Below are 12999 nucleotides of genomic sequence, written 5' to 3' on the forward strand. Positions count from 1 at the left end.
CCCTGTCCATTGTTCACTTCCACAAATGTTCACATAGGAACAAAACACTTGGAATTTCCTGCCAGGGCAAACCTGATGCAGGTAAAGAGTCAACCTCCTCTTGACTTAGTCCAAACATGCAACACAGAACTCCTGTACATTCCTGGAATAATGGCTTCCAGATCAACATTTAATCTGGCATGTTACTTTGAGATGTATCTGTTCTACATCAGTACTTTATTTGGCTTGTCTGAGGCATTTTTGAGCTGGCACTAGAAATGAGAGGGAGCTTGTAGTGGGAACTGTATTGCTTTTACATTTCCAGCATTGTAGCTCCAGCTTTTCTGAGGTGCAGTTGCAGTAGCTTGTTCCCCCTTGGAAAATCAGGGGTTGGATTAAAGGGCAGTTTGTGTGCACATCCCCCTGTGACTGTGGCAGAGAGGGAGCTCTTCCTTTGAAGGACAACTCCTGTCTGCTGGTCTTCTAATCCATATCAAAGACCCACTATGTAAATTGTTTGAAAGGAACTGGCTCTGTCTGCTTTGAAACTCCTGGGGAGCTTTCTGCAGCCTCTTGGCCTGACAGACAGAGGCAGGGGTTATTTTATGAGTGAGGAAGGTGATGTCCAAGATGGGGACAGTAGCCTTTTGGGTAGGAAATAAAAATGGATTGCTTTGGATGGATTTTTCTTTAGCTCAGAGATTTCCTCTCTGGAAATGTTATCCTGATTCCAGAATGGCTGGTTCTGGTCCCTGCCCAAACACAGTAAATTCCCACATGGTCAAGATTCTGAGAAACTTGAAAAAACCCTAAACTGTTCCCATGTGACATCAATATATCAATGCTGTCAGAGATCCTGACTTTGAATTGATTGCTCCCCAAAAGCCTTCCATAAACCTCTAGTTCCTGTTTTTTGACTTTTTCAGTTCTAGTTTGAAACTCTAATTTAAATCAAGCATCTAATTTAAATCAAGTATCTCCTCGCCTTTCCATTTGACATTTTTGACTTGTCACAAATTAATAGTATGTCAGTAAAAAATGTAGAACAACTGATTTCTGCCAGCGCAGAATTTTAGGCTATTGTGTATATGTTATATTTAACACTCCCTTGCTGTGATAAAAGATGGTTTCTGGATTTGTAGGATCAGATCTTTGCTGATGTTGCAGCTTTTGAAGTTAGTTGAGATGTGCTGGTTTTTAAACCACTGGGGATAAGGCCAGTGGTGCCTTAAATATTTAAACTCCTTTGTTGTGCAGAGATTAACAGTTTTCAGACTTTCCTTTTATGTGCAGACTGGTGAGGTTTTGCAAAGGCAGTTTGACCCCTGTATGGCAGCTTTTAAACCTGTCAAAAGATTTGCTTATCCTAAGCTACATTTTTTCTTGGACTCTCCCCAGTTCCCAGGATGTGCAAACCAAAAGCTGAAAGCCCTTGTTCTAGATGCTTTTGATGTATCTGTTTGACATCTCTAAAGTACACCCACATGTGTAAATCCTTCCTTGGGCCATACTGGCATAGCTCCATCAAGTCATGGATGACTTTAGTTGGCTGGGATAATGGTCCAAGATGAATATGTAGGCCAAATCTTTCCTGATCTTTTGAACTGGTTATCAAAGCAGTCACCCTGGATGAAAGCCAGAAGATATGTACTCTAGGGATGCTCCAGGGCTCTTGCTAAAGTGGGAGATGCTCTGCTGTGCCAAGGAGAGCTTCTGGCAGCCAGCTCCTTTGGGTGGTTTGCTTCCTCCCACAGCCAGGCTGGGGACTGTGCAGCCTTGCTGCTGACTGTATCAAGCCACTCAGAGACTGCTGCTGTGCTTCAGGCCACCCAAAAGGCACAAGTTGGCCACGTCCAAATGGCAGTGGCAGTGGGAACCTCTGGATTTGCACACCCTAGTTCCCCCACACCTCCAGGAAAGCCTGCTGTGCACACAGCAAGCACCCGTGTGGGTAACTCCGTGGGAGGGATTGTTCTTTGCAGCTCCTCATCTGTGGGGAAATTTGGAAAGGGGAGACTGAAATATTCCTTCTTTCAGCCTTATGGGAGAGCTCTATATTTAGTCACTGGTAATCTCTGTTGTGGCTCTGTGCCTTTAATCCCCTGCTCTCATATCCTCTCCAGAGAAGATGAGAGGTGGAGAAATGGGCCCAGCTTACGTGGTGGGCCAGCAGGATTACTGTGCATCTGCCCTCCCTTTCCTGTAGGGCTGGCAATGAAACTGCTTTGCTGGCCCACTGCCCCACAGCTGGGCTGTGTGTGTGCTTGGGAAACCCCTGGCAGGGAGTGTGCCTGGGCTGTGCAAGGGAGTGGGGAGTGTCACTGTGGGACTGCTTCTGCCACAGCGTGGGGATGTGCCTTGAGCAGGTTAAGATGAGGTATTGCTGCAGAGCAGGGCTGGGGGAGGTAAAAATGGTACTTGCATTTAAAACAAAAAAGAGGAGGCTGTTTCTCTCTGGCTGTGTGATTTATACACACTTCTTTTTTAAGCCCTTTTAGGAAAGACCAGGTCAGGTGTACTTTTTAATCAAGTCTGTGTTTTCTGGTGCCAAGGCATGAGATTATTTTACAGGGCAAAACCACATCACTTTCTGAATATCTTATGAGGTTTTGTATCGTGAATTCCTCTTTTTAGCCTTAGCTGGGCTCTTTCATAGTTTTGGAATGGAGGGAACAATGAAATGCTGCATTTTGCTGCAGGAGAACATGTTGCTGATAGTCCCTGCTCTCTAGTGCAGAGAATACACAAATCTTCATTGCTGGAGGTCCATCCCATCCCTTGTCTCTCAGGGAGAACCAGTTTAGTGCAAAGGCTATTTGTTCAGGTTTGGAAAACCTTGTAACATGAAACAGCTCCTAGCCACAGAGGAACTGCCTCCCTGATTCATATTCACTCTTTATTTACTTTGCTTTTCTCAGAGAACTCTAAAGCAGCAAGTTGAATATTTTCCCTCCTTGTTCCTAGTCCTGTGGTCTGTGTTTGTTGACAATTTTTAAAGGACTAGGCTGGCAGGAGGAAAGCTGCTTATCCCCCTTAATGCTCAGGTCCTCTGCTGCCCTCTGAAGTGATACCCTTTCTGAAAGCTGTGCCCTGACCAGGGGCACCATCAGCCTGGAAGAAGCTGCAGTGCTGTGCCTATGGGTGGAGGGGGCTGTGTACTCCTGTTTGGGGCTGTTCTGATGGGGCTTGTGGCTTTTCTGAATGTTCTGTTTCTGGGGACAAAATGAGTCTGTTTTCCAGGTCCGGTGGTGCTGGCAGAGATGCCAAGCCAGGGTTGTGCTGAACTGTCAGGCCTAGCAGGTTCTGCTGTCCCCTTGGCTGCCTTTCCTGTAACCCCCAGCTGGCCAAGGGGCCTCGAGCCTTGTACCCAGCTGGCCAAGTGTTATTCCAGGCCACCTCCTCTGATGACTCTCTCTCTTTTCTTTGGGCAGGAAAAAGCTGACACTGCTGAGGGAGATGCTGGCAGGCTGTGGTGCAGGTACCTGCCAGGTGATTGTCACCACTCCCATGGAGATGCTCAAAATCCAGCTGCAGGACGCAGGACGCATTGGTACGTGGGCTCTCCTTCCCTGTGCCCTCAGCAGGGAGGGGGAAGGAGCTGGGGCTGGGCTTTCAAGGCAGAGCTGAGAGGAGGAGTGGAGAAAACCCTTTTCCCTCCCCCTGCTCTCCCACGTCAGAGATACCACAGATGTAGCAGGTTTCTCCTCCTCCTCCCAGCTTCCTTCCCCCTGCACTTTGCTCAGCTGGCTTTGCAGAGGCCCTTGCAGTTACAAAAGGTGGTGGGTTTTTTGCTCAAAGCAATAGGCTTGGCAAGCAAAACAGCAAATGCTGTTGGTGGATGGAGAGACAGGAGAGATGAGTGGGTGGTCAGCTTGTGGGTGATTCAAACCTGGTAGATCCTGTGCACCCAAAAGGGATTAACATCCTCCAGTGCCTTTCCTGTGCTGCTTCCTCCATCTCTGTGTTTTCTGATGTCTGTTTGTAGCACCTCCCTAACAGCTTCCCAAGGGGATGTGTTATTTTCAGATGACATGTCTCCCCTTGTACTCTTTTTTCCTCTCTGACAAAATCAGCAGTTTGTCTTGGTTGAAACAGTAAATAAAATTCTCCCAGTGCACTGGATTTGAACGAGATTTGGGATCAGGCTCCTGGGACTGTGGGCGTGAGCTGGCAGGCAGCAGAGGCAGGAGGGAGCGTGAGCCTTTTGGCTGAAACACTGTGGAGTGTTTCTGGTGAGAGCAGAGACCAGAGTCTGGCATGGAGACTCCAGGGGAGAGAGCTGTTTGCTCCTTCCTTAGTTTCTTCCAGAGGTCAGTCTGGGCTGTGGCCCCACTTCCCAGGAGCCCTGCATGACACTGTTAGATACCATGTTTATGGCCCTTCCTGGAAAATGGGCCAATTTGTCCTTTAATCTCTCATTTGATGTGGCATTCCTGAATAATCACAGATTTACTTTTTCTTTTCTCTCTTCACTGGTTTTACTGCAGACCTTATCCTCTTTGTGCGTATTATTTTAAAATGTTGGAAGGATTTAATCCGTGGTTTGAGGGTTCAGGAGAGGTTTTCGATGCTGTGAACAGCCTGTTCTCTGTGTGGCAGGAGAGCTGTGGTGTGCCGGGATTACTTACAGAGTGAGGTGCTCTCCATCTTCTGGCCAAAGGGCCGAAGTGCAGCAGTTGGAAAAGTGGGAGGAACCAGGATGTGTTTAGAAATGTGACTGAGAAACTCCCCAGGTTAATGATTGCTTCCCGGGGAGGGAGGCAAAGAACAGAACTTGGGGAAAACTGTCTCGTTTATGAGCATCCTGTTTGTTACACTGGCAGCTCAGGGACACACCTGGAAGCAGGGACTGTCCCTTGCCTGCTCACAGCACCCCCTGTTCTCTGCACTGCGGAGATGGTGTGGGACGGGCTTGGGCAAACCGGCCGGTGGGAGAGCGCAGCCGACAGCCCTGTGCTGTGGCAGCACTGCCAGCGACTGGCACAGGCTGAGGGAATGGGTACACTGGGGGACAGGCTGGCAGGGCACCTGCCTGGCCTTTGTGTGTGTGTTGTGCTGCCCCTGTGGTTCCGTGTCCCGCAGCCTGGGCAGTGGGAGGCTGCTGTGGGGCACAGGCTGAGGGAGGCTGCTGGGGGGCATGGGGCAGCAGGAGGCTGCTGTGGGGCATGGCGGCAGGAGGCTGCTGTGGGGCATGGGGCGGCAGGAGGCTGCTGTGGGGCACGGGCAGCAGGAGGCTGCTGTGGGGCACGGGCGGCAGGAGGCTGCTGTGGGGCATGGCGGCAGGAGGCTGCTGTGGGGCATGGGGCGGCAGGAGGCTGCTGTGGGGCATGGGGCGGCAGGAGGCTGCTGTGGGGCACGGGCGGCAGGAGGCTGCTGTGGGGCACCCACAGACCGGGGCTGGCGCTCTGCTCCCCAGAGGCACAGAGGAAGCTCATGGCGGCGCAGGGCCAGCCCTCCTCCTCCCCCGCGGCGGCGGCCAAGCCGGCTGTGGAAAAGCGCCCCACAGCGACCCAGATAACCAGGGAGCTGCTGCGGAGCAAAGGCATCGCCGGACTCTACAAGGGCCTGGGAGCCACGCTGCTAAGGTAGGATGGCTGCTAAGGTAGGATGGCGTGGGCTTTTGCACAGGGCACTGGCATCCCCAGCCTTGGGCCTGAGGCACCACCCATCCCGGGGATGAGCCTGGAAAGGAAGTGTTGGCTTCAGCAGGTGTGGGCTTGGTTTAGTTCGTTTTCCATGCACAGGTTTAGTACATTAAAGAAGGAAAGGTCAGAGAAGCGATGGAGGGTATCTTTTTGTTCCTGTAAGATTTAATTCTGCTGCTTTCTGTGAAAGGTTTTTGTGTGCCCCATGATCTGTATTTTCACATTGTACAGAAGTCCATGTGAGCTGGCAGAGTAAAACTGTCAGCCTGAGACCCCAGGGTGTGCAATGGGAGCTGGCCACAGAGCGTGTTGGATGCAAGGACTGATGCCTGCTCTGACACTCTGCCTATGCTTTCACAGTGTCACTCTAGCTTTAACAAAGGTAGAGCTAAAGCAGCACCCAGGGCGATGGAGGGCAGGATGGGACCTCTTGTAATTAACAAAAGTGGTCAAAACAGTTGACCTCTGAATGTGCTGGTGTCTTTGGTTTGAGTGTTGGAGAAAAGGAGGAGCCCACTGATCCTGCAGGGCTACATCCCTCCCATAGGCCTGTTGTCCTTTGTGCAGTCACTTTTGCCCCACTGAGTTTTAGCTCCTGTCTGCACTGCAGTCACAGAGCCAGGATATCTGCATTGCACTCGTGGCTGTGCTGACAATGTGTGATGCTTGCAGCCCTTCCTTTGCTCAGTTTGTTGGTGTCCTGTGCTGACTTCGCTCATCCTTGTTCTTTCTTCCTTTTTTCCTGCCCCACTGCAGGGATGTCCCATTCTCCATTGTTTACTTCCCACTGTTTGCAAACCTGAACAAGCTGGGCCAGAAGGACCCCAATGTCAAGGCTCCGTTCTACGTGTCCTTCCTCTCTGGATGTGTGGCTGGCAGTACGGCTGCAGTGGCTGTCAATCCTTGTGATGGTGAGTCCTGAGCAGCCTGTGCTGGTGGCCTGGTGCCAAGTGACAGGACTCAGAGGCCCAGGCTGGGCCAGGTGAGAGGAGGGTGACTGTGCCAGCCTTTTTGCAGCATGAGCACACAGAAAGGGACAGCTCTGCTGCCTCCAGCTCTGATGGTGTGAGTTCAGCTGAGTTACAACATGGGCCACAGCTTACACACAGGTTTGCAGTACTTATTAGGTATGTCAGGAAGAGAGTGTCACTGATTTCAGATATTCTTGGCAGGAAAGGCACATTTCCATGTGAGGCAATAATATGCAGACCAAGTGGACTTAAAATTGTCTGGGCAAACAGGGGAAGCCTCAGATCTGTGGCCTTTTCTCCTGCTCCACAGCAACTGCCTTAAGTACCACCTTGGTTTCTCTCCTGTGAAAAACACCAGAAAGTAATTGCTCTTTCCCCAACACTGCACATGCTCCAAGGTGTGAAGAAATGTAGGAGTAGAATTATGTGTTTTAGATGCCTCTTCCTGAAGGAGATGAGCTATTGAAAATAAGTTCCCACTTTGCAGAGACATATCTGAATTTGGAAGGTTTAAAGCTTAAGTCAGCTTTTGAAACCTTGATCACAGGGAGGGAGGGAGGGGTTGGGTTTTGGGTGGCTTTGTGTTTCTTTTATCCATATGTAAAGGAATGGGTTTGTTTTCCCTGATAAATGTGTGAAAATGGTCTGTATTCTAGGTAATTTTGTTCTGATCATTTCAAAGACGTTACTCTCCTGCCTGCTACACTCCAGTGCTCAGCAGTGTCTCCCCTCTCTTTCCCCCCAGTGATCAAAACCCGGCTGCAGTCCTTGCAGAGAGGAGTCAATGAGGACACCTACTCAGGCATCCTGGACTGCACCAAGTAAGGCTCCTCATGGCAGAGCCACCACATCAGGTGTTTGGCCAGGCAGGCAGTGCAGCTTCTACATCCAACCAGAAGCTGTGCTTCATGTTCCCTCTGTCCCTGTGCTTCTATCAATCTATCTGTCTATCTGGAGATATATATATAGATATATGAGCAGATGTATAAATATAGTTTTATAAAAGAGAACTTCCCATATTGAGCAAGAAAAATATAGCATTTATATTTAAATACTTCTGTCCAAACCCCAGTAGTCATAACACTGAGATTTTATTTCTGCAAAGGGAGGCAATGTTGTAGTCTCTCCCAAGGCCCCACTGTTGGAAAATCCTACAGTATTGAGTCTCATATCCCTCCTGGGACTGCTCTGTGCAGTGTCTGCAGAAGCGTTGCCAGAGTGTGCTGTCCCCAGCTGCATTATCCTCTGATCCTTTGCTAAACTATGGTCTGGCTGCTTCAAAACACAAAGGGACTTCTCTGCTTTTGTATTCCAGTGGTAGCCAGAATCTGTTGCCATCTGGCTTCGTCCCATGCTGAGGGAGCTTTTGAGCAGGGGGATCGCTCAATGCAAGCATGGGGTTGTGTTAGCTGTACTTCTGGACACGAGCAGGGATGCAGGGATGGGGCAAGTTCCTGCACGGCCACTTGCAGAGCACTTGGGCAGTGATGGGAGATTTGCTGTGGGGGCCGTGCCAGGCAATAGAGCTTGCCTGAGTTTAGTCTCTGGAGGGAGGTGGAAAGGCAGGGCACGGCCAGGGGCTCTCCTGGCACGGTGGAGGGGTGGGATGGACACTTACCTGTCTGTGCCATTTGTCCCCAGGAAGATCTGGCAGAGGGAAGGGCCCTTGGCCTTCTTCAAAGGGGCCTACTGCCGAGCCCTGGTGATCGCTCCTCTCTTCGGCATTGCACAAGTGGTGTACTTCGTGGGCATCGCGGAGTTCCTGCTGGACCTGCTCCCCAGGCGCCGGGCCTAGCCCTGCGGGGCTGCCTGTGCCTGCCCCGGTGCAGCGCCGGATCCATCCCCGTGTTCGCCATCCCTGTCCATCCGTGTCACAGCAACAGCACAAAGGCTTCGGCAGGGCCGCAAGGGACCTGGGGCCCGCGTGGGCAGACTGGGGAGGGAGAGAGTCCCTTCCCTGCCGCCTCTGGAACCCGCCCCTCCCGCTCCTTCCATGGACAATACTTAATTATTCCTCTCTCTCTCTCTCTCTCTCTCACTCTCTCTCTTTTTAATTTCCCACTTTTTGCTTTTAAATTGTCATTCTTAAGGACACTGGTAAGCGCAGACTGGGCTTGCAGACCCAGAAGTCTCCTCTCAGTCTTGGGGAGGAGGAGAGATGGGAAAGTAATAACTTCAATCCTCATCCACTCGAGTTTCCCTTTCTACCTGGAGCTGCCAGCCATCTGAGGAGGAGCTGGAGGGGCAGCTGTGTCCCCTCAGCGCCTCCTTGGCTCTGCTGACCTCGGGTCAAGAGTGAATGCTGCACAAAGGGGGCTTAACTCATTGCTGCTGGAGGCAGGGGTGGGGGGGATGCTGGCTCTGGCAAGTTCCTTGGCCTGGAAACCTTCAGTCCTCCCTTCTCCCTTTTTAAAAACTAGTTGGACTTAAATGAATTCTGACTGTTCCTATTGATTTTGTAATTATTTTTGTTTTAAAGCAAAGGGACATCCCTCCTAACTAGGTGTCACAGGCACATCTGGGTGAGGTGCAGAAATAAGGTGTCTGCTCTGTAGGGAACATGTCTGTGGGATCACATGAATGTCCAAAGATGCTTCCCTGCTTGGCTACAGGCACAGAAGGGAGAGGAACTTGGGATCAAGTTATTTTTGTTTCTGGGTGGGTCTTTTGTTTTTGTTTTGGTTTTTTTGTTTGTTTGTTTTTGTTTTATTAGTTTGTTTTTTGGGGGGTTGTTTTGTTTTGTGGGGATTTTCTTTAGTTCTATTTTGGGATTTTTTTGGTTGTTTTTGTTTTTAGGTTTTTTTCTGTTTTGTTTGAGGTTTTTTTTTTTTTTTTTATTCAGGGTTGTGGGGAGGAAAAACCAAACAAAAAGAAGCCACTTACATTCCTTCAGCCTGCCCACTCCTAGAGTGATAAAGCTGTGGCTGCAGGTGTAGATCAGCTGATCTGATTTTTTCCCAGCCTGACCCCAGGTGTGTGGAAGGAAGCACTGGCTCCAGTTCTGGCACTGCCCAACCCCATGGAGCAGCAGTAGAAATGCTGCACCTGTGGGCTCACCCTGCCAGGTGAGAACACAAGGTCTGGTTGTGCTCTGATGTTTGCCTTGGGTGTGGCTGGAGCCAGTGGGTGTGGAAGAGGCAGAGGGTTGACACTCTCTGAGCAGGGAGCTGTTTGTGAGCCCCGTGCATCACAAGAACATCCTGTTTGCTCCCTGTGGGGATCAGGGCTGGGTGGCAGGGGGCGAACCCACAGCTACAGCCTGCTCTGTCAAAGGGACACTGCCCCAGCTAATATCACTTGTCAGAGGAATTCCTCATTCAGTACTCTCTTGGGCTGTGTGACTAATTCTAGTTGAAATTATCTTAAGTGTGAGATCTACCAACCCAGTGTGATCTTCGTTATTTATTCCATTTGGTGCAATCCACCCAACTTTGGTGTTGAAATTAAACTGATTGAATTCACTTTTCATTCCTTCTTTTTGCTTTATTCTCCAGGCGCCTGCTTGGTGTTTGTGTTTTGAATGTGTATTTAAATTAATTTTTAAAATAGCCTTGTTTTTAATGTTTAAAAGAAAACCACCTCTGTTTCACCGTTCTTTGGTTAGGTTTTTGTGAAATGTGTATGTTGGGGGCCTTCTTCCTTGATGCATCCTTTTTCTCTTTGAAAAAGTTGTTCTGTGGCTGATTTGTTACTTGTCACTTTGCATATGTGAATAATTTTCTCTTTTCTTTTTTCTTAATGACTTCTCCGTGTATCTGGGAAGGAATCTGTGCAAAGGCAATGATAGATGTCTGTGCTGTGTGTAGTGCTGTGACGCTGCTCTTGTTCTGGATTTCCCTTGGGTGGATTAAAAGAGAAAGGTTTATTTTATTTTTTCTTTAAGCTGCCCCATTCCTGGCTGCTTTTTGATTTACAGGGAGGGTCCCCAAAAGAGACCCTGATGATAAAACTTGTGGGGTTTCAGCTTGCCCTTCTTCCTGCAAGGAATGTCCTGGAAAACGGGTGACTTGTGGCTGCAGGAATGTGTGTGGGTGCAGGTTTGTATAGTGGGGTTAAGTTTGGAGGAAAATTTGGTGCAGTGAAGGGCTAAGATTCAGGGAAAGCTCTCCTTGTCCTTCAGGATGCTTTTAAAAACTTCTTTGTAAAACTGACTCTTTCTCCTGAAATCTCCAGCTCTTCTTCCACTGTGCAGGAGCTGGTGGCCTAAATGAGGCTGATTTTTGGCTTCCTGGACATGTCCCTGAGCCAGCAGGACTTAGGGAAGTGGCAGAGGATAACAGCTGTGGCTGTGCGGGACAGGTACCCCCCTCTCCAGGCAGGCAGGGTCCTGCTTGCAAAAAAAAAAAAAAAAAATTGGAGAATTCCCATCAATTGAATTAATCACTTATTAACTGAAACCACTCTGCACTGATTGCAGCATTGAGGAATGAAAGTAAATAAACACACCTCTGCTCCCCTCCCTGCAGGTGCTGCTTGTCCCCGGGGAAGGAGCCAGCAGCCAGCACCACTCCTTGTTCTTCCCACTGGCAGAGGCTCCCTCCTCCCACCCGGGCCCTTTCCAGCCTTACCTCGTCCATGTCAGCCTTGTCCCCTGCTCCCACCCTCACCTGGCTCTCCTGGCTCCTCTTTGGGTTTCATGGTGCTCACTGCCCTTAAATACATTTTGCTGGATCTGCTGAATGCCCCTCTCCTGGGTTCAGGTGCTCAAGCCAGTTCTGGCTTATGGAATTTCCTGCAACAGAAGGATGAAATTTCCTAAAACCCTGGGGGAAAATTCCTGAAAAATAAAAGGAAAAATCCTGGCAACCAAGGGGAGAATTCCTGGAGCACAAAAGGAAACCATCCTAGAAAGCTGAATATCCTGGATAACAAAAGGGACAAGACAATTTCTGTAAGACAATGTAGGAATTTCCATGTGAGAACTAGGGGCAAGTCCTTGAAAACAAAGGGGGAAATATTTGGGGAATTTCTAGAAAGCAATGGGGGAATTTCCTACAAGGCTATAGGGGGGATAGCCTAGAAATAAAAGGAGGGAAATTCCATGAAAGCAAGGAGGAAATTCCCTCAAATACCTGGGAAATTCCTGAAAAACAGAAGTGACATTGTGTAAGAAAGTAACAGTGACACTTCCGAGAGGGGAAATTTCCCAGAATGCAAAGGAGGAATTGGTGGTGCAAAAGGGGAATTGCCTGGAAAGGATGAATGATACTTCTTGGGAAATAATTTCTTGCTTCCCAGTGTGAGGAAAATCCACAAACACTAGAGGTTTTTTCTCTCCAAAAAGGAGGCAGAAGAGTTCTTCAATTTTATTCGAATAAAGTGAGAAACTCCACCAGGCCACTCACCTGTGGCATTTCCTCTGGAGGTTTTGGAGGGGGCACCCTCCTTTTATCCTGAACCCCCGGCCGCCTGCTGCCCCTCCCTTTCCCCATTGGCTGAGGCACCAGGAAGGTTCAGCCTTCCAGAGCCACCTCCCACCTATCCCACCTTGAACCTACCATTTTACCCTAAAGTTCAGACCCTTGTCTATTTCAGGAGCAGATCAGCCTGAACTTTGCTACACACCTGCTGCCCAAAGTCAGCAGAGACATTGGGACACATTTAAAAGACATTAACACCCAACCTGCACCCAGCAAATTGTTTGTAAACACATGAGCTTTCCTCTCACCAGGGAGTAACAGTCATGTGGAAGTTTCCCAGGAAAGGAATGGAGATCCATCCCCTAAGGAGAGGGAAAAATCATAGGCAGGGATGGAGGATTCTAGAAAGCAACAATGACATTTCCCAGGAAACAAGGAGGAAATAGCCTGCAAAGCAACTGGGAAATTTCCTGGAGAGCAAGGGAGGATTTTTTAGGAAGGAAGTGGGGAATTTCCTGGGAAACAACAGGCAGTGTTCTGGAAAACCATGCAGAGTGCCTAGTAGGCAGTAGGGAGTTTCTGGGAAAAGAAATTTCGTCAAAAACAAGCTGCACATTGGGGAAAAGGCTGCAGTCCCACGCTTCAGCCCCACTGGCCCCTCCACCCCTTCCTGGTCCTTGAGTAAGGAACCTCTCGGGGAGTTTGGGTTGTTTTTGCTGCTCCCCACAGAGCTCAAAGGGCTCAGGGAAGAGCCGGGCGGTCGCTGCCTGCTGCCCTTGACCCCCATCCTGTCGGGGCCATGGGCTGCTTCGCCCCTGCCTCGGTGCCGAGCGCTGCCCGCCGCACTTTGGCCTTTGTTGGTTTGTCATTTTTGGCAACACGGCCTTGGCGGGCAAGCCAAAGCAGTAGGGAGAAGAAGGATTAAAATAAACATCTGGACACGGCCCGGGGGTTTCCAGCTCCGGGAAGCCCCGGCTGGAGCGGGTGCGGCCGACCCCCCGCGCTGCGGGATTCCCACGCTCAGCTTTAGGTCCGGTTTATTAA

The 12999-nt window shown here is 49.7% G+C and overlaps 1 protein-coding gene across 5 annotated transcripts in view; it reads left to right on the forward strand.

The window, feature by feature from the left end:
- SLC25A22 (solute carrier family 25 member 22) overlaps nt 1–10477 on the forward strand; it is a 52127-nt gene extending 41650 nt beyond the window's left edge. For all 5 annotated transcript variants that reach the window (XM_059474678.1, XM_059474682.1, XM_059474680.1 and 2 more), the window contains exons 6-10: nt 3411–3529; nt 5396–5564; nt 6381–6535; nt 7341–7416; nt 8237–10477. In XM_059474678.1, the coding sequence (XP_059330661.1) occupies nt 3411–3529; nt 5396–5564; nt 6381–6535; nt 7341–7416; nt 8237–8390 (673 nt within the window). In that variant the 3' untranslated portion in view covers nt 8391–10477. The remainder of the gene's footprint in view (nt 1–3410; nt 3530–5395; nt 5565–6380; nt 6536–7340; nt 7417–8236) is intronic.
- Nucleotides 10478–12999: the final 2522 nt, after the last annotated feature.

The sequence above is a fragment of the Ammospiza nelsoni genome, chromosome 6, assembly GCF_027579445.1.
Source record: "Ammospiza nelsoni isolate bAmmNel1 chromosome 6, bAmmNel1.pri, whole genome shotgun sequence".
NCBI classification, from domain to species: Eukaryota; Metazoa; Chordata; class Aves; order Passeriformes; family Passerellidae; genus Ammospiza; species Ammospiza nelsoni.